The sequence below is a fragment of the Galeopterus variegatus genome, unplaced genomic scaffold (assembly GCF_000696425.1).
Source record: "Galeopterus variegatus unplaced genomic scaffold, G_variegatus-3.0.2 Scaffold514, whole genome shotgun sequence".
Lineage (NCBI taxonomy): Eukaryota > Metazoa > Chordata > Mammalia > Dermoptera > Cynocephalidae > Galeopterus > Galeopterus variegatus.
This window is the reverse complement of record NW_007726625.1, coordinates 267,848-294,142: the sequence shown is the minus strand read 5'-3', so window position 1 is coordinate 294,142 and position 26,295 is coordinate 267,848. Positions and strand designations below refer to the sequence as shown.

At 38.6% G+C, this 26,295-nt stretch overlaps 1 protein-coding gene across 1 annotated transcript in view; it reads left to right on the top strand.

Moving 5' to 3' along the window:
• The first annotated feature begins 595 nt into the window (after positions 1-595).
• Positions 596-26,295, top strand: part of DOK5 (docking protein 5) — a 184,123-nt gene continuing 158,423 nt past the window's right edge. The window contains exon 1 of the mRNA XM_008569586.1: positions 596-878. Within this exon, the coding sequence (XP_008567808.1) occupies positions 813-878 (66 nt within the window). The 5' untranslated portion in view covers positions 596-812. The remainder of the gene's footprint in view (positions 879-26,295) is intronic.

Below are 26,295 nucleotides of genomic sequence, written 5' to 3'. Positions count from 1 at the left end.
TACCATGGGCCAGGCTTTGGGGACACACATAGCAATGAGGCCAAGGCTCAGCCCCTGGGAAACTTACATTCCAGCGGGAAAGACAGGCTCAAACAAGGAAAATACGGCACATGATACACAGAGGGCTGAGGAAGGAAACCCTAAGAAACACTTAGCTTAAAACATGACAATATCCCTCTCCTCACATGCCAAGGTCAAGGCAAACCATGGCAACACCACCTCCCGGACACACACGCACAAAACATCAGCCCTTCTCAGGGAAAAGATTGGGACTGAAGGGAGAGGCGGGGTAGGCGGCGGCTGGAAAAAAGTGAAATTTCCTGTCCTCCTAAAAATAAGCCACCGGAGTGAGAAGAGAGGCAGGTTACCTCGGCGGCGGTCCGCAGCAGCGGGGGCGGGCCGGGGCGCGCTAGGGTCAGGAGGGAGCTGGCGGGGAAAGGTGGGCGGGCGGCGAGGGCAGGCGGGTGGCCGCGGCCCGGCGGGCGCTGGCACCGAGCGGCTCCTCCTCTCCGTCCCCCGCTTCCTCCCGCCTCCTCCTGGCGGGCTGGCTGTGCAGTCAGCTGACGCCGGCGCTCCTGCCTCGCCGCCCCGCGCCGCGCCGCGCTCTCTGCGCTCCCCCAAAGTGGCTGCCAGCCGGACGCCCACTTTCAGGCTTCGGGGGACACAAAGTGATGAGCGCCTTCTAAAGCCTCGCCGAGCAGCAGCCGGAGCAGCTCCGCCTCTCACTCCTTGTCTTGACCCTGCCCTCAACCCTCCCCAAAGCCACTTAGGGTCCGTGCTCTTGGGGAAGGGGGTGTCGCCGGCTGCCTGGGATGGCTTCCAATTTTAATGACATAGTGAAGCAAGGGTACGTGAGGATCCGGAGCAGACGCCTAGGGGTGAGTATCGGTCGCCTCCTTTTCTTCTGTTCGCCCGTTCGATGGTCTTTATCCTCAGCCAGCATCCCTGGAGGGTGGAAGGAGGTTCCCAGACCGCGCGCTGGCGAACCGCGCTGCGGCTTTCTCAGCCGAAAGCCGCGTCTGCCGGGGCTGTCCCTGTAAGGCCAGCGTCTAGGTATGCAATGGATCTATCTTTATCTCTCGGATGACTTGGCTTTCTGATGGTGGCCGCATGTTCGGTTTCGGTGGCCACCGGAGCCCATCTACTCGAAATAAATATTTCTCGGTAGCCATGGGAGTTAGAGCCGGGAAACCCGGGCGGGGGTGCTGAGCCTGCCGGATGCCCCCCGAGCCCCTTCTTCCCACACGCCTCCAACTTAACTTTTCCGGGGGAGGGATCGGCTGGCTGAGAAGGACACACATGCTCCGTGTGACCGAGGCCAGCGGCCCTCTGACCTCAGGGAGAGGTTTCTGCCAAACCAAAGGTCCCTTCCGACTGCCGGTCCTGGACAGTGACTCACCGCTGTCTCAGGTGTTGGCAGAGGCGGTGCGCGCTGGCCTCTGGCCAGGGCCAACTTCGGGTGCATAACCCGAATCTCATTTTTTCTTGTCTTTAAACCGGGTCGTGGATTTCTATTGCTGGAATACACATTGGAGACGCGCTAGAAGGTTATTTAGTGTGGAATATAATACCTGGCATAGATCAAGTGGTCCCTAAATATGCACTGAAAAAAAAAAAAAAAAAGAGTGAATGAATCTGAGGGCACTTGGCGACCGATATTGGCACAGGATGGCTCTTTTCTTAAAACTCCCTGTTGTTTGCCTCTTTTTCTCTTGGCTCTTTGGGGGCTGCAACAGAGAATTAGCCCATCCTTCCTTCCTTGGAGCGATTGTGAGGGAGTTCTTGAGCGAGGAATTCTTGAGGAAGGGGGAAGATACTGGGATGATTTTTTCCACGTACCTCATTTCTCTTTGCCTGTGTCAAGTGTTGTTGCTGTTTTAGTTGATTGGGTGTGTTTTGGCCAGGCACAGGGGGTGAGAAAGGGGCGGAGAAGGAAAGTTTACTTTGATGATGCCTGAAATAATAATAATGTCATAGTAATGATACGGAATGACCCTGTTGAGGGGGGGTGATACATTGAGTATCTTTCTCTACAAATATATGTCATTTGGTATCTTTGTCTTATTTGGTCTTTGGACTTTTCTTATGTGTCAGATAATTTTACTGAAAATTGGAAAGAAATTTTGAAGTAGTAAACTGAGCTAGGGAAGAAAGCCTGTTGGGGAGAAATATCCATAATTATTATAAAACCCTTGCCTGATTTGTTTTGGTCATTTCCCCCCGCCCTCCCCCATGATGGTTACCAAGTTTTAGCAATTATGCCCTGTATTATTGTGAATATATAAATATATAATTAGGGAGAAATGTAATAGAACTAACCCGTTTCTATCTGCTCTGCTAAAAGTTTCCTTGGCTTCCTCTTCTGCCATGCAAAGGATTTTGTCAGCAAGAGCAACCATTGTTGGGGTACTTAACTGAGTGACTTCTGTGAGGGCAAGAAATAATAGGAACTTTATGTTTTTGATAACCTTATAGGCCAGCAGACTTTTACAGTTTTATAGGGTGCATTAAAAAACACTATTCTGACTTAGATTTACTCCATCATGTCAATTGAGGAAATTGGTAAGTGACATCCATTCTGTGTTATGGAGCATTTCTATGGAAAGAGGACATGCATTATTAATGCACAAAATATGAATTATTTATAAGGATCAGAGTTTATGCCAAATTGTGACACATGGTGATTTATTTGAAAAACTGGTTACCGTCACCCTGCAGTTTGTGGTAATTTAGTTTTTTTTTTTTTTAAATATTATTACAGTTAATACAATGTAGTCCTATGTGTGTGCCAGCATTTATGGGCAGATATTTGAAGCAGATGGAAGGGACATATAGTTAGTTTGCGTTTGTTTTATATTTTACAGTATCTTTGTTGCCAGTGAGCAGTTTACTTTCTCAAGATTTATTTATTTTTTTGTCTTAACACTCAAATAGGTTTTAGAATATCATTATGATTATTGCTGGTGGAGAGTAAAGGTAAAAAATGTGATAAAATAAATCTAGTCTTATTTGTTAACACTGGTCTTATCACCAGTTAATTTTTAAAAATGCTCGTATGAGATAATTTACAGGGAAAACTGATTACATAGCTGTCAGAACACATGCAAACTAAAGTTTTAATGGAGGCTGCAAGTAATGGGGAAGGATGCTTCAGGGAAATAGCCTAGGGACCTTCTGTCCAAAGTAAGGAATGTTAGTGGTATTAATCTAGGCTGCATACAGCCTAGAACAACATGCAATATGTATACTCTGAGAACGTGTGTGTAAATCTCAAAGAGAGGTAGGGCACTATGTCTGGCACAAAGCAGGCACTTGGTAAGTATAGGTTGAAATATGCACTGAACTGTATAGTGAATGCATGGCCTTGCAATTCATAACCTCTGTAGGAATTAATACGACTGGTTTTATTAATGGAACCCAGACAAGCATCTGTGGATTATAACCATGTTTGTGATGGTTTATGATCATGCAAGAAAACATTTTATGGTAAGCAGCTGTTGTGCCAAGGAATGCTTCCTCGGATTTGGAAAAAGTGGAGAAGGGGACAAATTCTGCTTCTATTACTTGTTAGCCCTATGACTCTTGACTTTTCTTGGCCTCGATATTCTAGTCTGTATTATATTTAATGATGTTCTTGGGAGCATTAAATAAGATATCTGTGAAAATGCAGTGAAAGTACAAAGCATTGATTCTGACTGTATTATTTTCTTTAGCATAATTAAAGATGAGTTAGAACTGGTGGAAAGATACAGGGATTATCGATTGCCTTATCTCTTTCTATCTAGAAGCGTCCAAAGGCAATGAAAGTTCATGTTAAAATGTTTATGTAAAAGTAAAAGTTTATGCATGTATATTTAAACAATTGCTCAGTGGGACAGGAAACATTCTAAAAACATCCCCATTTAAATGGGTCAGATAAGTGGTAATCTTCAGTTGAGATCCTAAACAGTTTAAATAATTAAGCAATCAATTATGTATAGACTTACTCTTTTATTTTAAGCATCAGAAAGCTTTAATGAAATCCACCTTAGTTAACTCAAAAGTCTCAGTATCTTCACATCCGCACACCCCAGCTTAATCTCCTTTGGTTCATTGAGGTCTCAGACTGTGTCGTGGGTGCAGTATTTGTTCAGGAATGCCGATGTTACTATTTGGGGGGCTGAGGGCAGGGATGGGGAACAGCTGTCTATAATTAATAGACCAATCCAAAAAAGGCACTAAATATTTCTTCTTAGATGAGTGGTGAATCAGGAAATTTGCACATCGTTAACCCGCTGAGTATGTGACTTAGATGGCATCACATAGGAGCCCTCAATTCATTTCTTCCCTTGTAATGGAGACAATTTTCTAATCACTAATTACTATGGCTTGTCCACAATGCAAGGATTTATCAGCTTGGACTTTGTATTAGTCTGTTTATGTTGCTTATAAATAAGTATACGGATCTGGGTGATTTACAAGGAAAACAAAATTTATTGCTTACAGTTTCTGAGGCTGGGAAGTCCAAAGTTCATCTGGTGGTGGCAACGGTGACCCAGGGGTCTCACATTGCAAGATGGTGGAAGCAAAGAGAGCAGAGAGAAAGACAGACTCTCCTCTTTTTTTAAAACCCTCAGAACCACACCCCTGGCCACGATTTTTAATCCATTCCCTATAGCATGGTCTTACAATCCAATCACCTCTTCAAGGCCCCAATTTTCAATTACCGTAATAGGATTTCCCACCGTCTTAACAGTCACAGTGGGGGCTAAGTTTCTAATACATAAAACTTGGGAACACAATTCAAGCTTTAATGAGTTTTGGGTGAACATAATTCAGTCCACTACAGACTTCTCTGAATTCCACTCTGGCAAATTCTCCAGTCTACCCCACATTTCCACTTGGACGTCTGGCTGATATTTCAATCCTAATGCTTCCAAACCCTTTCATGCATCTACACCTGCTTTCTTAGAGTCACCTGCATCTCAGCCACTAGAGGTCCCAACATTTTGGTTGCCTAGGTATTCATCCATCCATCCATCCATCCATCAATCAAGTAATCAACCTTTGGTGTCACTTCTCTCTTCTCCCGTTATCTCTCACCCCCTCAACCAATCCATCAGGAGATTTTGTGGGCTCTATCTTTGAAATGTATCTAAAATCTGACTCTGTCTCACACCATCCACTGCTACCACCCTCGTCCAAGCCCCCATCATCTCTCCCTGTAATACTGCAGTAACTTCCTAATTTGTCTCTCTTTTGGTACTCTTGCTCCCTTCAGTCCATTCTCAATACAGCAGCCAAAGTGATTCTTTGGAAATGTAGGACAGATCATGTCTGGCTCCTGAAATCGCCAATGGCTTTCCATGCAAGGCAGAGCAAAAGCCTTAGAACTGGTCTTGAGGGCCTGTGCTGACTCAAAACCTTTTCTCTTGCTGTTCCCTCTGCTTGGATGCTGTTTCTCCAGGTAGCTCCTCCTGGTCACCCCCTCCCCTCCTTCAGCCTTTCCTCAAATGTCACCTTCTCAGTGAGACCTTTCAGACCATCCTAGTTTATTTCTGCCCTCCCTCTTCCCCTATATCCCTGCCCTTTTTTTCTCCCTGGTCTTATCACCACCTCACATATTAGTCTGTATATTTTACTTATTTGCTTTTTGTCATTATAACCCAAAGAGCATGTTTAGTTCAGGAGGGCTGGGATTTCTCTCTTCTTTAATCATAGCTATACCCCAGTGCCTAGAACAGTGCCCAGCACAGAGTGGGCACCTGATGAAGATTTGTTGAATGAATGAATACATGAATGAATAACTCCATCACTTTGTAGTGGTTTAAGAGCATAGACTCTGACATGAGACTGTGTTAAAATCCCAACTCGATAATTGGTTGGTATGTGACTTCTGGTGAGTCATTTGATATTTATGAGTCTCAGTCTTCTGTAAAAATAGAGACTCTTATTACCCACCTAATAAATGATCATTGTAAAAAGCTTAACACAATGCTTGACACAATAAAAGCCCAATTAATGTTGGTTACTGCTCTCTCTTCTACTACTAAGTGCTGTTAGAGGACAGTGACACTTAAGTAGCTATTATTTTCACAGTTTTACTGCAATAGCTCTTATCATTAAAGAACATGTTGTTTACTTAGGAAAACAAACTCAACATTTGTGAAATAGTTAATGTACAAGCACAAATATTGCTTGTCATTTATGGTAGATATAGAGGGAATGTTCACCTTTATAAAATTTTTCACTATTCTTGTATAAATGACAAAGATACCAAGTAAGGAGAAGCACATTCCCATGTAACTTCAATTTGAGTGGACTCACTGGTCTAGGAGTTATTTCTATTAATATGGGGGCCTTTCTCTTGGATGGTAGAGAATAGATATCAAACATTGGTCAGTTAATGGCCAGATTTTAAGAAGAAATATTTTTCAACCCCTTCGTTTCCCTGTTTTACCTGACCCAGTATGCCAGAGAGGCTTTAATATTTCATTTAGGGTTTTTAGATTTAGATGTTTAGGAATCTATGCATTTTTGTATAGCAAAGTCATAATCATAATATGAAAATCATCGAAGTAGAATAAGCTTATCATATACATCATTACAGATGTATATGTACACACACATGTGCACATACAAACACATGCAACCATTCACTAAGATACATGAAGTACTGTTCTTCTTCAAGTAAAAGAGGCCTTGGGATAAATTTGTCAGTAGTGAAATTTATGGTCAGATAGACTGCATATCCACACACGTCAGTTACGCGTCAGTTTGGACGTCTTGGTATTTCTGCTCCAGTTGGATCAGCTTCACTGACATAATTTCCATGTCAGAAGCTTTTTCCAGCTGGTATATTTCAGTCATCTTCACCCTGGTGTCCATGTGGATGATATGATTAATTCTGTATAAATCCAGCCCTTAATCATCACAAAAATTGGTTTAAGCAAAGAATGGCCAATTTAGTGACTTAGTAGACATAAACCAAATTAGTGATATGATGATTTCCCACTTATCTGCTGATGTATTTTTTAAATGATATTTATTAGAAGACTGGAAATATTTATATTTTAAGCAGCTTTGTAATTTTTGTGAAGAATCATTATCTTTGGTACTTTAAGAATTTAGTTTTCATTTAGGATATGTTTACTTCCATTTATTTTATCATTCATCAAATATTTATTGAGTGCTTACTAGTGTTAAGCTCAGAGTAAACCACCTTAAATAAGGTGGGTACTGTCACCATCCTCAAGGAACTGGCAGTCTAATTTTGGACTTGTATCGTTAACAAGAGATTAATATATTCACTATAGTAAAGAGTGAACTAGTTTGAGTAACAGGTCAAATACTCAAGGGATGCGAAAGATATCTGCAGGTATCTCTCTGTTCCATTTTTGGAGGAAGGACAGATTTGATTTTCCTCTTACTCTAGGAATTTGATCCTAGTGTAGTGGAATAAAAACTTTGGGGTTTCTAAGCCAAGAAGAGATAATTATGCCTCCCTCCTGTAACCTGCTCTTGTGGAATTCAAAATAAAAACTTGAATTTAGAAATGCCAAAGATATATGTGAAAATTGAAATTATAATAACTTCTTTCTAGAAGGCAGATGACTAAATTTTGGATAAGTATTTGGAAGTTGGTTTTGCAGTGTGATTGGGGAACTGTCTTTATTTTACTAGTCTCTGTTTATGCCAGGGATCCTTGAGAATGTAAATGTTAGCTGTGTGTATTGTGTTCTTGAGTGGAGTTCTTAACCAGACTCCAGGGATAGGATGTAAAAGCCTTTTTCGAGATGATGCTTTGTAGCTTTTCTCATATTCTTACAGAGTTTGGGACCTCCCCGTCTCAGGCTCTTCCACCTCCCATCCTCTGTACTTTCCAAAAGGTTGAGAACCACTGTTTCATTTTTTAAATTAAACTTTTGATTGTTAGATAATTGTAGGTACACATGCAGTTATAAAAATAACACAGGGAAGATATCCCATGCGCTTTACCCAGTTTTCCCCCAATGTTGACATCTTTCAAATTTGTAGTAGATTATCACAACAGGATACTAACATTGATACAGTTAAGATGCAGAGCACTTTCCTCACCACAAGGATCCTCTGTAGTGTCCTTTCATAGCTGCCCCTCCTGCTCCCCATTCCCATAACCCTTAACCCCTTACAACCCCTAATCTGTTTTCCATTTCTACAATTTTGTCATTTCAAGAATGTTTCATAAATGGAACCACATTATATGTACCTGTAAACTTTTGGAATTGCTTTTTTTTTTTTAATGGTTTATGCATATTGTTTAATGGTCATAAGAAATGGGTGTTTTAGTTTCCCTGGGGATTCATCCAGGTCATTGTATCAATGTTTTTTCTTTTTTCTTGCTTAGCAGTATTCCAAGGTATCTTTTCTCATTTTGTAGTTTTTTTTTTTCATCCTAACAGGGTCTTTTGCAGAGCAATTTGTAAAATGTTGAAGTATGATTTCTCACATTTTTTCCTTTTGTGAGTCATGCTTTTGGTACGAACTTTATCCAGCTTGATATCCCAAATATTTTTTTCCTATTTTTTTTCCCACTAAAAGTTTTAGTTTTACCTTTTACACTTAAATTCATCATCCATTTTGGGTTGATTTTTGTGTAAAGTGTGCATTTGATGTCAAGATGCCCTTTTTTTTTTTTTTTTTTTTTTTGCCTGTGAATATCCAATTACTCCAGCTCCATTTGTTGAAAGGCTGTCTTTTCTTCATTGAGCATTTTTATGTGTATCTATTGCCGGGTCTTCTGTTCCATTGTTCTATATGTCTATATATGTTCAGCAATGTGTCGATATATGTCCATATCTGCAACTATAAAATAAGTCTTGTAATAGGCTAGACTGATTCCTCCAATTTTCTTCTTCTTTTTCAAAGTTGTTTAAGCTATTCTAGTTCCTTTGCCTTTCAATATAAATTTTACAATAACGTTGTCTATAACTACTAGAAATTTTGCAGTGATAAAGTCTCATTTTTTTGTTTATATTTAATTGATTTGATATGTTAGTTTTTCTGTGGTGGAAATAACATAAGTTTGGAACTCACCCTTTAGTTTGGATTTCAGCTTGGCCACTTACTGGCTCTCTGGCCTTGGGGAAAATTGCCTATTCTTTCTGATCTTTAAGTGAGCATAATACTACACTTTTCAAAAAAGGCAAGTACTCCAGGCTTTTAATCCTGTGCCTGATCGTGGTAGGAGCTCAATGAATGGCCGTAATATTGATTTTTACTTTTTATTGGTAAGAGGTTGAAACGATATTTGTGGTTCATTGTAAGAACCGTGGACTGCTAGAGATTAAGTCTCTCATATTCCAGCAGAGGATCATGTCTTTGGTAATGAAAAACAAGCACATTCTACCTTCTCCTTGCTGTTGACTTCAGTGATGTATTTTATAACATCAGGTTTATTTAGAAGCCACTAATGCAGCACTATCTTAGAAAATACAGTATTAAATATACTAACACAATGACAGACTTTTGATTAAAACACTGGCAACAACGTTTTTGCCTATGACCTCTAGCTGTGTTGCCCAAATGTGAGAATTATGTCTGGAGAGATAATTTTAGGGCAGTAAACAACATTGAATCATAAAATAAGAAAAAGAGTTATATGTTATTCAACATATCTCAAAGAGTTGATGACTAATATGCCTTTTAATAGAGAGAGAACCATCCTTAGGTGCAGTCTTCAGATTAACAGTATCTTATTTCATTGTATTTATTAAGGTTATATTGTATTAAATTTTACACTTATCTTCAAGTGATACTGGTTTTCCATTTAAGATAAGAATGTTTGCTTCCTTTTTAAATAAGCTTATTTAATTTAAAAAGTGAAATAATTTAGTAGATGATTAGCTTATACTGCCGGTATTACCAACAAGTGGCAAAAATTGTGGAGGCAGGTGGTGGAACACAGACAATGCATGACTGAGGTTTGGAAAACTCAGGACTATTGTACTTATCCTTTTGAGTAGATTTTCTAAAATTTCTTCACATATACCTGCCATATGGCTTTATTTTATACTAATACCTTAGAATTGGGCCCTAAAACAAAATCTCATGTACCCAATACCATCCTCTTGTGGAACTTCCTCTGATATCGCCATAGGTGTATATGCCACTTCTCACACAAAAAACTGTACAACTTTATCTCAAATTTGTCCAAGCCCCTGTCTTGTCTTCACTTCATTCAGATATACAATGAATATTTTAGTGGTTAATAGAAAGAGAAATTAGCATGTCTTATGAATGGACTAACTCAAATTAAATTTAAATGCTAGCGCCGAGTTCTAAACTTTTACAAAATTCAAGTTTAACTGTTTAGGAGAGCAATTAAACTCTTAAAATGGATTTTATTATCTTAACATCATACATTAATTCAATAAAAAAATTTATTTTCATATCCTTTAAGAAATCATACTTCTTTGAATCCCCTAGCAAAATTGGGCTTCATATGAACAATTTCTCAGTTATAAAAGATTTCCATCTACCAATATGCAGATATTTTGGCTAATCTGTGAAAGAACCATTTAAAAATTTTTTTTAATTGATGTATGATAATGGTACATATTTATGGGATACAAAGTGATATTTCAATACATGTATACAGTGTGTGATGTTTAAATCAGAGTAATTAACATAACCATCACCGCAAACCAACAGTGTCCCCAGATCTAGGTGCTATCATGACATTAATCTAGTCTTCAACATCCATTAATTCAGATGTAAAGTGTGGTGTGAAGTGAAGTTTGAAAGGAACATTTTTGGGGGAGTTTGTTCCTCGGAGTGGTCTTAGTCCGTTTGAATCTATCTTCTCCATTAACTGACTGTTCTCAACCTCTGACTTTCTTCTGGCTGGCTTTTCTTGGTAGCCATATTCCTGCCTCAGAAGGACCAGCTCTGAACACCACAGTTAAAGTCACCCCCTCACATCTCTCTGGAACATTACCCTAATTTAAGTCTATGCATAGGATTTTCTGAAAATTAAATTTCTTATTTTTTGTGCCACTTGTTTTTATATATATACTCATGTGTGGGTATATGAAGATATATACACACACACACACACACACACACACATACATATGATATATATAAAACATGGATAAGAAGACATAACCTATGTATATAATACATACATATATATATATATTCTATCTTCTCTCACTGGTATATAAGTTCTGTGCTAGTCTGTAAGTTCTATGAGACCAGGGACTTTGGGTATCTTTTTCACTGCTGTCTCTCCAGCTCTTAGCCCACAGTAAATGCTCAGTATTTGTTGGTTGAATGTATGGAATTACTTCAGGTCAGAATAATGGAAGGGGATATTCAGATGTAAGAAGATTAGTAGAAAACTGTACCTATATCCTAGCTGATTTTGTTGTATATTCTGTGCTGAGTGATAGGATGTTGTAGAATTTCCCATAGTTGCTGTTGGTCTGAAATCTGTAAATACAGCAATTAACATGAAAAGGTTGAATTGACCCACTTAAAATTAAATTTTATTTTATTTATTTTATTTTTTTGGAACAGGTAATATGTACACTTGGTACAAAATTTGAGGGTAAAAAGTTTGTACAGGGCCGGCCCGGTGGTGCACTGCTACAGTGCACCGCTTGGGAGCGCGGTGGCGCTCCCGCCAAGGGTTCGGATCCCACATACAGACCGGTTCCCACTCACTGGCTGAGCAAGGTGCGGGCGCGACACCGAGGGTTGCGATCCTGTTGCCGGTCCCAGTCCGGTGCGGGCGCGACACTGAAGGTTGCGATCCGTTGCCGGACACGAAAAAAAAAAAAAAAGTTTGTACATTGAACAGGAAGTTTTCCTTTCATCCTTGTCCCTAAGAATCATCTAGTTCCCTTCTCCAGAAGCAACACTGTGAATATTTTCTTCTGGAATAGTCTCTATATAAGTAGTTTTGAGTGCGTTCGAGTGCATGTGTAATATATAATTATATATTCTCCCGAGCCATGGTTTTCTTATTTAGCAATATACCATGCTTTTCAATAATTAGATAGGATTCCACTAAATGCGTATATCTTATATATTTATTTCCTCATTTACCCATTTTTCCTTTCTTCCTTCTTGTGTTTATTGTTAAATATGTGCATAAAGTAGGTGTTATTTTTCTGCCTGTTTTACAGATTATGAAACTGAAATACATGAGGTTAAGTTTTTGGCCAAGTTGCACAGCTCTATGTGGCAGAGGCTGGATTTGAATCCAAGCTGCGTCTCTTTTGCGGAGCATAGGGGTAATTCTCTCTATACATTTTTTCTGTTACGAACAGTGCTGCAGACCAACCCTCATCACACCCAGTGGTGAGCCCCTAGGTGAATAAATTCTGAGAGATGGGACTTATTGTTCAAAGGGCATTCAGATGTAAAATGTTATGAATGTTGTCTTGGAGGGTGTTCCCCAGCAACGTATGCGAAAGGCCGTTTCCTCTTGTAACAGAGTGCTTTGAGAGCTTTTTCAGTATTTTGCCAATCCACTAGGTGAAAAATGGACTCACTTGTATTTAGAATCTCTTAAGCATGAAACTTGAGTTTTTGGCCATTTTATAATTACAATCTTTTCAGTTTTGATATTTAAGAGTGACATTTACTCAACTTAAAAAGTAGTTATTAAGTGCGCATTTAGAAACATATAAATCATGATTTACTTTCTTTCTTTTTTTTTTTGTCTTTTTCCGTGTCCGGCAACGGATCGCAACCCTCAGTGTCGCCCCCGTACCGGACCGGGACCGGCAACGGGATCGCAACCCTCGGTGCTGCCCCCGCGCCTCGCTCAGCCAGTGAGCGGGAACCGGTCTGTATGTGGGATCCGAACCCTCGGCGGGAGCGCCTCCGCACTTCCCAAGCGGCGCACTAGCGCAGTGCGCCACCGGGCCGGCCCCATGATTTACTTTCTTTAAAAAGAAAACCTTCCTGGGAAATGGTTATTTAGACAATTTTCCCCTAGAAGATAAGATAAATTGTATGTTACTGTGACTGTATTTATTTTTATTTTAAAAATAAAATTATAAAATTGAAATTTTGATTACTATGCATTGGGTGAAAAGGTATTCATTGAATCAAATGAATACATATTGACTCATATAGCCCAGCCTATGTTTTTATTAGTTTGGTCAATCTTGTAAAATGCTTCAAATGTGTCTAGCTGGATAGTAGGGGTGGGGGATAGGGGGTGAAATGAATCTTTTTACTGATAGCTAGATCTAATTTCTGAATATTGCATTCATCTTGTTTCTAGATATTAAGAACCACGAGTCTTTGCTTAATCCAGCAGCCTGAGCCTCTCTTTTCCTCTCTCTAGGCTCCGACCACATTAGCTCCTTTCTGTTCTTCAAATGACAAGCTTTTTCCCATTTGTATCTTTTCTATCTCATTTTACCTTTATCAGTTATGTTCTTCGCTGGCTGGCTCTTCATTCATTATCAGCTCAAAAGTCACCTCCCCAGAGAGCTGTGTGACCATCCAATGTAAGGTGGCTTCCCTCAGGTATTCTCTGTCGCATGCCCTGTTAATTTCACTGAGGATCACTCCTCACAAATGAAACTGTTTTTTAAATTATTCATTTCTTTATTGATTGATCCTTCTACTTACCTTTAAGCACTGAGAGGAAGGGCTCTTTTTTGTCTTATTCATGGCTGAATTCTCAGTGGCTGGAATAGCATCTGAGTACGTAGTAGGTACTCAATAAATATTTACATAAATGTATAAAAACCTGAAATAACATTATGTATGTTAAATTATGAAACAGACAAGTAACCCTTGTATAGAAGATACACGTATTCCTAGATCTCAAGAAATTTCAAAAGTTTTGTGGAATTCTATTGTGTGACTTATGTTTGTAGCCCTTTTGCAGAATCCAAACTGTAGTCCTCAGGGAAGGCCACACATGCAGAGGAGAGAGACCTGGCTGGAATAGAAAGGGGCTGATTTTCACCCAGTACTGCTACTGGCCATCTGCTGTGACCAGAGCATGTCACTGAACTGCTCACACCTCAGCTTCCATTGTGGCAAGATGGAGTGAGAAAAACCCGGTCTCCCCCGTCACCACCTGTCTGCCTCTGAGCAGGAAGTATGATGTGAATGTGATGGGCATGTTCAAGTACACGAACTATTCTATGTAGTCCCAGGGTGGTCTCCCCAGTGTCCCACCATTGGCTTCCTGAGTAGAAAATAGCAGAGGAAACTTGAGATTTTTCTCCAAAATTGCTATGAGTTGTGTCAGACCCCAAACAAGAGCTGATAGCTTTTAAAGTTTATTTACTTTGGATCACAAATGTGACCACATCTTAGAAAAGGTAAGTTAAATTTTTGGGAAAAGAAAAACAAAAATAAAAAGAAAGGAGAAAGAAGGGAAGGGAGGAAAAAAGGAAGAAAAGGCCCACTCTGTCTACAAAAAGCCCACTCTATATATCTATGCATTTATATACACATTATGTGCCATCCTTTGTTGTAGATAATTTTTAAGTAACTAGTATTTTACATATTTTTAAAAGTAATACACATATAATTGTATGTAACTAGTACTTTATAATACATGTACATGGTAAAGAAATAAATCAATGCAAAAAAAAAAAAAATAGAATGAAGAGAAAATTTTCCTTCCATCCCAAACTGGTCTTATCTCCCAGGTAGAGCCATTCTTAACAGATTCTTGTGTTTTTGGGCAGAGATTTTTATGCATAGGTGTGCATAACAATGCATGTGTTTGTGTATGTATGTATAATTTGTGTTACACATATGGGTACATATGTTGGAACACTTTTCAAAAACTAGATATGCCCAATTTTCATTTATTTGGCTATGCTACGATTTCTTTAATTAGTACACTAATAATAGACATTTCCAGGTAATTTCCAAGTTTTGCTATTTAAGCAATGAAGTGGTACCATCCTTGGGTATACACTTATGTATATATGATACCGTCTTTCTAAAACAAATCCTAAAAAGGGAATTATTCTTAAAAAGTTGTGTACATCTACAATTTGATAAATAGTATTAAATCTCCTTCAAAGAGGTTGTACCAGGTACCCTTTGACTGAGTGTGCTCATATGTACTTGTTTCTGCTAGTCCTAACCCAGAGTGTATTTAACTCTCTATTCATGTGTATTCAACTTTTAAAGAATATTCTTGTCCCTTTGGCCCTTGGCTCAATCCCCCCTCCTCGAATCTATTCTGCTTATGACAAATTGAGCACATAAAAAAATGAAACTTTATTTTATCCTACCTTTACTTGGAATGTTCTGATGCCTTCTCTTTACATATTAATATCTCTGTAATGTACTCAAGACTCTGTGATCTAGACCCTGGTGTTCTCACCTGCTATGTGTCCTACCACCCTCCCCAAATCAGTGCACAAGCAAACACATCTCCCTCGGTTCCTCCAGTAGCCACACTCTCTTTCCTTGGTCATTGCCCTTTCACATGTTTTTTCCAAAGTTCTTCTACTTATCTTAGTTCTCTAATTCCTTCTCATTCTGAAAATCCCAGCTGGGATGTCATTGATTTGAAGTTCCTTTTCCTGACACCATCCCCCATCTAAACAGTGGAAGTAGCCACTCCCCACAAGTGGACATTAAATTTAAAAATTTCAAAAACTCAATTCCTTAGTCACATGCCACATTTTAAGTGATAAATAGCCACATAAATAGTCATCAGTGGCTACCATATTGGACAGCACAGATATAAAATAGTCTCATCATTGTGGTGAATTCTATTGGACAGTGCTGCCCTATATTATTTCTTTATGACACTCATGGCCATTTAAAAATAAATGTTTTGAGGGTATTGTTTTGATACTTTTACCCTCACTAGACTGTGAGCTCCACAATGGCTCAGTTTGTTCTTGCCTTGTTTCTTGCTGTTTTCCATATAGTAGGAGTTCAATAACTATTTGCTGAATGAATTAATGAATGAGTGAGTGAATTAAAGAATTCCTCCTAGCTCTTAGCTTTATTGCTCTGCCTTATTGTTCAGTATACCTTCTGGGAAGGGGCTGGATACTCTATACTTTTACCCAAGTTCCCTTCAACATTCTGGTTCGATAACTTAGCCAAACACTAATTCTTTCACTATCCTCCGGGAGTATTTAACCTTTCCTATTGGGCTCAACATTTCAGAATCTGTTGACTGACTAACTGTGGAAAGGTTGACTGTGATCCAGCTAGACCTGTGTGGTTGGCATGGTAGTTTGCCTTCCAGATCCCGATGCCCCTCTTTCAGGATTGAAGCATTTCTTCCCCCAGCTGCTAAGATTGACTGACAGCTTGCAGCTGGCCTCCTGCTAGCTCTGCCCAGAGCTACCTTGCCAAAAGTCCTTGGGGACTGCCCACACTAAGTGACCTTTTGGGACAACTCTGAAATCATCCAAGTTCCTAGGTGGGGGTGGAGGATCTTTGGAGTTCATCGCTGAGAGTGCATCACTACTGATCTGTGCCCTGGACTGCCCTCCCTGCCAAGTAAACATCCTGCATGCAAATCTCCTCAGAAGCTGCTTCCTAGGAAACTCCATCTACAACAGCTTGGTGTGTCATTGCAAATTTGCAGCTTTAGCCCAGCCTTCTGAAGAGGGATTCGAGACTTTTTGCAAGAATCTGCTTTAATTTGTCGGCCCATGGTCTCTCCCTGTACATTTCCAAGTAGGCTCAAAACTAAAATGGTTCTTTAGTTTAATTTTCATAAAATGGAAATATGGTGGTTTATTTATTATGTTGTTAAAGTGCCCCAGTCTTTTCAATAGATTTATCCATTGAATGAAAGAAGAAAATACCTTAACTGGTTCTTTTCATTGAATATGGACTGGGTAAATGATCAGCATCAACTGTGTTTTTCTCTGGGAGGAAGAAGTTCCAAATAAACAGTAGGAGGATTTATATGCCTTAAGTAATATTACTTTTCTTGCTTGAAAAGCCTGATTACAGCTCTTTTCCCTGAGTACCTGTTTATACAACTGTAAAAGGGGGATTCTGGTTATAGCTTGTTGTAGCCAGAGGGAAGGAAAATGCTTTAGTCTGCGGATTTGATTCCACTTTGATCCTGAACAGGGCAGTTGGCCATAAATAGCCCACTCACTGAGAGGTGACAATTTGATTTTTTTCATAACTGTCAATTTCATTGGGCAACTGTGAATTTCTGAGGAACATTTGTATAATATATGGAGTTACAGAAGTCATGCTGACTGGCAGATGTCTTGAGGTTGATTAAAGATTTAGAAGGAAGCGCATATCCTGCGTTGCTGAGCTACCTCTTAATGAGAGTGACAGTTTTACACATAGGAATGGAAAAGTTCTTTATCATACAGAAATAAATTTCTGAAGTTAAATTCATTTTAGACAGATGCAAGATCAAGAGTGTGTGAAGGAAATTGAACGTTTTATTGACATTTAATTTTGAAGCTTAGTTTTCAGATATAGATGAAGTTGAATATTTCAAAGATGAAAAAAAATACTTTTTTTAGACTAATTGCTCTAATATTAACTCAAAGAATGGGTCAGCTTCCTGCAAATTAAGGTCATGTATTCCAGGGAATTTGTAATTGTGATTTTAAATGGGCATTAGGCATGCAAAGTTAGAAATAGCAATTTCTCATTTTATCTTCCAAAGGTTCAAACTAAGAAAAGCTTTGGCATATTAGTTGGAGAAAAGACTAATAGGGAGAGTATAAGGGTTATTGAAAAAATGTTTCTTATTATTCTCTGACCTAGAGAGGCATTCAAGAGAAGATTGTTATTAAATTTAAGGGATAACATATTGAAAGAACAACATCAGTTTAAGTTTTGAAATCAGAGGTGGGAAAAAAGAGCCAGCATAAATAGACATTCATAGTGGAAAGAGATTTCATATTAACTTGTCTGATCTCTGTATTTTACTGATGGGGAAACTGAGGCCAAAAGACATTCATCACCTCTCCCAGGCTCTGGCCTCTTAGAAACCATATTTTTAAGCTGTAAAGTCTATGACCTGATGGCTAAAAGCATCAACCTCCGTGAGAGGTGGTAGACAGATCTTTCTATGCCAGTGATTTGCTGCCATTTTGGAAATGTTCCTTAAACTCTCCTTATTTCCGTTTCCTCCATTAAATGGTGCCAGTGATTACGGTTCTTGTTTCATAGGGATGTTTTGAAAACTAAATAACATAATTAATATAGAGCATTTCATAGCTTGTAGGTTACTGTGAAAAGCAGATTCTGAAGTTGCAGACCCTGCTTGGTTGTTCACTTGGATTCCTGAGTGACTCATGTCTCCAGGAACATAGTGAGCCCTTAACAGCTGGCCAGTAACCAGTAAATGAAGGCACAAACCAAAATGTGGAGAAACTGCTACATGCACTTCGTAGGCTAAAATTGTCATCAATTTAAACCATCCATTTAAATAGTGTTGCATTTGAACAACATAACGGCTGTTTCACTCTTTGAATAACTATGTCCAGACTCTGGTAATTGAAATGTAAACTTGTGTAATGAAGGTGTTGGTGACGGGCGTCTTTTAAAGGGAGGAGTGGCAGGTTGGAATATGGTATAGTTCCTTGCAAGGTGAAAAATCACCCACGAATAAATTTGAAGTCTTCGTGTTTTGCTCTACTCTAGTTTACTCCACTTGCTATATCTAATAGAAAATTGCTCCGATACATGTACTGTGAAGTGGGAGGAAAAAAGCAAGTGTCAGAAAAAAGAATTTTGGCACAAGTGCGTGCACATATATATTTCTGCATAAGTATAGAAAAATGAAGAAAGGAAAGGTTTCTGCTGGTAAATTTTGTCAAGTCACCACGTGACTTTGCATATTGTGAAGTCACTCTATTCTATTGTAAATTCACTCTATGAACTGGGCTGGATGGAGGCAAGGTGAGTTGAGTGGTTATTTGCTTTTTTATTTTTATGCTTCTGTATTTATTTATTTGTTTGTCTAATAACCTTATTTATTTATTAGCTTTTACAATGTACAATCATATCATTTGTAGTATAATAAAAACAAATATTATGACCTTAGTTGTCCAGAGACAAGGAACAATGATTGGAAGATGAAACATTTTAGTGAACCCATTTTATTTAAAATATACTGGACATATATTTGTATATCGTGTTGTCCTAAAACACATTGTCCAATAATGTCATTGACATTTTCTCTCATGTATCTGTTGGGACCTTGGAGAGTACCAAATCATGTTCATTCATATGTATAAATTCATCCATTTGTCACTTTCCCTGTGTATTTTATTTCCCTTTGCAGGAGAGATAGGTAGGTGGTGTTATTTTCTGCACATTAGCATAATTATTGTGTCTTTGTCAAAAACATTTATAGGACACCTTGACAAACAGAATAAAATGTATTTTCTTTTAGTGACCATTATAAACATGATTTTAATTAAGAGCATTGATAACTCTGGGTTTAAGCCACATCTCTCTTACTGTCTTAAATTAGAGGATTTTTTTTGTTTGTTTTTTACATATCATATTAAGTTTACCAAGGGTAATTGCAGCTCCAGTTTGTCAAGGAAGAGAAAAATGGGATTTGGATTCATATGCTCATGTATTTAAGTATCATAGCTCAGGACAGGGAGAGGCTGTGATCGGATTGAGCAAATGAAAAGGGGGAGTTGGTTCAAATTTTCAGAGTAAATCAAGCAGATTTGGAATTAAAATTTAGCATGATAATTTGTACATTTCCAGTTTTCTGTGTCACTTCGCAAGTGTTGGTGTTTGCTCTTGTGTACCAAAATTTCATTGAATAGTTACAAGCCATGATCCTAGTACACTGTATAAATAAACTGTATAACAAACATATTTTGTTTAGGACAATAATAGAAAGTGAGGAAGGAAAAGAGCATGTCCTTTTTTTGCTTAGTTTTATAAAAGTTTTTTTCCAAATGCTAATATTTTTATAGATTTTGGCTCTGCAGCCAAATAAGGATTTTTCTATAAAATAAAGCCATTCCAATTAACATGTTAATGAGGTCAGTTGTAATGCAATTGTAGAAATACAGAAGTATTGACAGAAGTTATGAACTGTATGAATTAGTGTTATGAGGTTTGGATTTAATAATGGTGGGACACTTAATCATAGCTGGTGCCATTCGGCCAAGCACTTTATGCATGTACAGGGAAGACTTGTCCAAAGTCATGTAGCCAAGAGAGATGTACCTAGAATTTGAGCTCGAATGCATTTAATTAACTTTTAACTTAATTCTTGGAAGAATATTTAATCATTGGTGTTGCTCCATTTAGAAGGAGAGTGAGGATTCTTACATGCCACGCGAGGTTTTCTGTATTCATCATCTTTCTGAATTCTCTCTTCTCTAGTCCTCTAAGGCATGTATTATTAGCTGTATTTAAGTTTTCAGGCAACCCAGGCCGAAAGAGGTTAGAAGTTGTCCAGGATAACAGAAGTGGTAAAGGACTGAACAGAATTTGAATTTGTAATGGTGGTGCCAGTATCCATGCTAGTTCTGCTACTTATACCTACCCTGATACAGACAGACCCAGAAGTTTCATCAGGATGCTGTGTAGACAGGGAAGTGCGTTGAATCAGGCATAACCCACAAAGACTGCTCCTAAGGGTGTTCTGCTACCAGGGCAGTCACTGTACTGCTATGGAGCCAACCATAGTGGGATGGTTACTAAGTGCAAAGAGCTTGGCTTCATTTACATTGTTTCTTTGGCCCATTTAAAAGGATCTTTGTGCTCATTAATTGGATTAATACACAGAGAGATTCATTTATCAAGGTTACACGAACACGACACCCATATCTGTTGAGTAAGTGGACATATAGCACAGTGGCTAAATCTGGTTTTGAATTCAGCTCAGCGCCTTATGATGTATTGTCATTCTTGTCATTTTACAAATGAAGTTGGGGCTTGAAGGGGATGCACAGTTTTCTCAAGTGTGCCCAGCTAGTGGCAGGAGGAGACAAGGGTTCAAATCCATGCCTGTCCCTGCTTAATCTCTGTTATACTGAAACGTGTTCTTATATTCAACCCTTGTGATTTAAAAATTAGTAACAGGATTAATCAAATACCTTGAATTACTGCTCTAAATGGTCTCTCTTAGATATTTTCTTGAAATACTTCATTTACCTGATTCTCTGAAAATGAGGAAAAGCTTCAAAAAAAGTTGCTAATAAGGAAAAGAAATAAAAAGTGGATTTTATGGAAACCGAAGTGAGTATCATATGACACTGACTTGAAAAGCGATGGCGGAAGAGAGCAGCTGAGGCGTTTGAGCACTCTTTATGAGTTTATTTACTCCTTTAGGAAAATAGACTAAAGCTAAATTCCATAAACAGAATGTTTAAAAGGATTTTAATCACCAGACCATCTCATTCATTATAGTGAACTAAATTTGAACACTGGACACAAAGAAAACAGGAAAGACCACACTGATGCCAATACATGTTTTCCTTCTTTTTATTGTCATTGTTTGTCTGCATTTTCCAATATTTTTACTGTAATTAAAATTATATGAACCTATTTTCCCAAAAGAAAATTATTGTTTTAGTGTATCTCTTTCCATTTTTCCCCTAAACATCAAAAATGTTACATGGTTGCAGATATTACGTATTGACAATATCATATCCTGTATATGTTTTTAAATGTTGAGTTACATTGTAAACATTACTCCAAATCTTTAAAATCATCATTTTGAAGTCTGTGATGCCTAGGTACATAATTTACTTGGCAGTTAAAACTTTGAAATTGTTTCTAATTACAAATAACACTCAGGCTTGTAACTTTGACCGTGGTTTGGATTGTTTCATTGGAATAAATGTGATTATGAGTCTAGAGAGTTTGAATATTGTTATGGCCCTTGATACATATCACAAATTGACTTTCCTACGGGCCACACAATTTATGCCACTGCCAGTAGTGTCTGAGGGGAGAAACACCAGTTTCTTGGACTAGAAACTTGGCCGTGAGCCACAGACGAAGCTGACGTTCTATTTGTTTTGTAGTCTTTGCTCCAGTTACAGGATTTGGCTCAGGATCCCAAAGTAAGTAATAAAACAAAGAGGTACCTACAGCCCTCTGTGTATGTTTTGGCCCTTAGCATGAAGACATATGCAGTGTTTTGTGACTTCTATAATTTAGAGACTCTGTAAATTCTTTTAACTCATCTAGGAATTTTGTGATAACCAGAGAAAAATTATGTATGCAGTTTGCAATGGTGAGCTATGCTGTCTTTAACACATTAATAACTGCCACCAGATGATTTCAGTGAAATTTTGATTTCATTTGTTCCAAAACTAGAAAAAGGATGCATGATATTGGTTTCTGAATTTTGAGCAAATTTTAGTTTTTCAGTTAATACTCTGAATGCAATTTACTTGTTATACTTTCTAACAATGGAGAACATTGAATTTGGTTTTGTGGCTTATTCCCTTTATTAATTATATTCCATTGATAAAGCTATCTACATCCACTGCAATGCTGGGAAGGTTAATAAAGAGACAGTGTGCTTCTTTAGTAAGTTCTGCACTGAAGGAATGTGCACCTCTGGCTACTTGTATATGTATGGCACTATCGGAAACCACATTAACTATTGAGACCACTTTAATTATCGTTCCACCTAATCATTCTTGTAGTTTAAAACACTTAAGGCACTTGCCTTTATTTGTAGATCCATGCCTCGCACACATTGATTCATTTGTTCAATACCTTTTCATTGAGTACCTACTGGGTGTTAAGACTCTGTTCTTGGTAACAGCAGATAACTGATGAATCAGAGTAAACCAAAAACGAGATTAATGGTAAATATTGTTCCTGTGATATGCACTAACTTCATCAGTCATTTTAATATTATTGTAACCTTAACATTGTTTAATTAAAGATTTTACAGTTATTCATGCGGCTTGAAATTCAAGAATTAAAAGTTAAAAAGGGTACACAGCAAAAACTCTTTCTTTCATCCTGTTCTCCATAACCATATATTCCCTAAAAACAGGCAATCGATGTTACAGTTTCTCATGTATTTTCCCAGCTATATTTCAGACATATATCAGAATATATATCATACATATATTTACATATATGTGGTATGTGTACCCCATTTTTCCCACAAAAATGATATATATATATATAGTATTTATGCACACACTATGTACACACACACACACTATATGTATATATATATATATACACACAATATATATATATTATTCTAAGCATTACTGAAAGATCACCCTTATTCCTTTTTTTCTGGCAATATGGTGTTCCATTGTGTTGAATATTCTATGAATTTTGAATTCTCAAGTTTATTATATCCTTTTTTATTATTACAAACAGCACCACAATGAACATCTTTACATAGGCTTCTTTCTTTTAGATTTTCTTCTTATTAACTGAATTGTGAAATTAAAGTGGAGCAAATTTTTATATTTATTGAAAAATATTATAATCTGGGAGTACTGATCCACCATGGGTATAGAATGCTATATTATGTGTAAGAAGGGAAGGATAAGGCCGTATGTTTATATTTGTATGTATGTGCTTGTGTTTGCACAAGGAACTGAGAAATGTAGTTCCAAGTCAGTGGCAGGGATTGGTGCAGGGGTAGGAAACAGAGAGGTGGAAGTCAGGCTAATTAATACATATCTCTGAAATCATTTTGAATTCTGAACCATCTGAATGTATTGCTTTTTCACAAAATATATCTATTTTAACTATGGAATTACAGAGTAAAGTGTTTTCTCTGTTATGTTGCCATTTTCTTTTTTTTTTTTTTCTCGTCTTTTTCCGTGTCCGGCAACGGATCGCAACCCTCAGTGTTGCCCCCGTACCGGACCGGGGACCGGCAACGGGATCGCAACCCTCGGCGTTGCTCCCGCGCCTCGCTCAGCCAGTGAGCGGGAACCGGTCTGTACGTGGGATCCGAACCCTCGGGCGGGAGCGCTGCCGCGCTTCCCAAGCGGCGCACTATCCAGTGCGCCACCGGGCCGGCCCGCCATTTTCAATATATGGATGCAAATGGCATTTTTAAAAAATTAATATTACGGACTGGGATATCAGAAGAGTTACGTGAAATATGGGAAGTCACAAAGTAGACGTGGTTGTGGAACTTGTTCATTGGTTGGATCTAATTCAGCGCTTTGTTGTTTTTATCCTTGATTCTTTTAAAGAATGGAAAAGTAATGATGTGTTTCCCAAACATCATTTACATATCCCCTGACAGTCCTTGTCATATCCGTGGACAACTTTTATTGTTATTTAAGTACTATTCTTCCTTTAAAATAATTTGCTTTTCTTTTTGTTGAAATTTTAAAGCAGTACCATTAATGAAAAAACAATATTATTTTCCATAAGTAGGAGCTGTATTAGTTGGAATTCCTTCAGAGAAGCAGAACCACTAGGAGATACTTAATAAGGCATTTGTTTGGGGGATTGTTCCTTTCACAGCTGTGGGAGCTGGTGTACAGAGTCTAGGTGTGCCTGGTGCTGGAGCCTGATGTCAGAAATGAAGATGGACACAAAGTGGGGGGAATGGAGGACAAATGAACCTATGAGGATGGGCTGGAAGCATCTGATTCACAAGGTCTTCAATCCACCAACTGCAGCAGTGGGACCATCTGCAAGGAGAAGATGGTGTCCATAATCAAGGAACTAAACAGATACCTGGCTCTGGTTTCTGTGGAGCTGAAGGAGGACCTGGCAGGTGCTGAAGAAGCTGTGGTCCAGCTGCTGCCCCATGCCAACCAGGAGGACCGTCAGATCATAGACAATGTGCATGAGTGGCAATAGTATGCACTACACTGATCTTCCAAAATCTAAAAACAATGTAGGTGCTTCATTTCCACCTTCCGGATCTCATGATCCACACTAACGCTCACCTATGCAGGGAAGAATGGCAATGCTTTGAAAAACAGTTCCAGCTTCAATGAGTTGACATAATATAAACCCAATGCAAAAAATAATTATAAAAATACATACAAAAATACATAAAAATGACTACAATGAAAACTAAACAATATTATTAAATTCTAATTAGACTCATTGCTCAATGAAGGCACTGAGCCTGAGGCTTTCTCTTTGTTGAAAAGGAAGATTAGCAAGTTATAGAGGGTTTAAAAACTATTGCTACCAACTGAATAGATTGTACTCCCTGACTCATTCGGGAGGATTGACATGAAAAACCGGAAGTCTTTCTCACTGTGAGATTCCAAGTAATTTATTGTCTCAATGAAAGATTTGTTGGCTTTTGAAATGGTGGATGAGAAACAAGCATAGCTCGGCTCATATTTCAGGGTTTGTTGGTTACCTCGGTATCTACTGGAGAACTGTGGATGGCTGAAGAAACCTCATGACTTTGAGTCTCTGGGGGACCTACCCAGTAACTGTGGATGGAAGAAGCCAGGGGCTCACTTCTCACTGAAATGCCTTCTTACCAGTGGCATTCATTAAGTGGTGTCTCCTGGATCCTCTGCATCCTTGAATTTGTGCCTTAGTCCACAGCTGATAGCCCAAGTTTGAATTGGTTCTACAGCTTACCAGGAGTTTGGTCTTGGGCAAGTCACTTAAAGTTCCTTTAAAGTAGGGATGCCATGCTCTCCAAATTGGGTAGATGTGAGGATTAAATCAGGGACTAGAAAACTATGATCCATGGGCCAAAAATGCCCCTCTCCTCTGTCTGGTTTTGCAAATAGACCTTTACCAGACTGCAGCCTTGCCCCTCTGCTTTAGTATTGTCAATGGCTGCTTTCACGCGACACAGCAGAGTTGAATAGTTGTGGCCCAGACCTTATGGCCCTTAAAGCCTAAAATATTACCAAGAGAGTTCACTTATGCCTGCTTTAAATAAGTTAATACATTTAAGTTCATCTCACAAATGTTTATTGGCTACTCTGTTGAGGCATTGGACATACAAGAGTGAAGAAACAGACAAAAATCCCTGCCCTCATGGAGATTACAGTCCAAAGGAGGAGAAAAAAAGCAAAAACAAAACAAAACAAAATCTCCAAATGTAAAATATATGTCAGGTGATCCAGTGTCATGGAGTGGAAGAAGCAGAAAAGGGAAAGAGTGTGTGTGTGTGTGTGTGTGTGTGTGTGTGTGTGTGTGTGTGTGTGTGTGTGTGTGTGTGTGTGTGTGTGTGTGTGTGTGTGTGTGCATGCTCGTGCATGTATCTGTGTGTGCAGTTGTGTGCATGCATGTATGTGTGTACGTGTAGGAGTGAATTGCAATTTTAGTTGGGGTCATAGGAGCTCTCCCTCAAATAGTGACATTTATACAATAACCTGAAGGAAGTGGGGAATGGAGCCATGTGGACACGTGAAGAGCAGTGTTCCT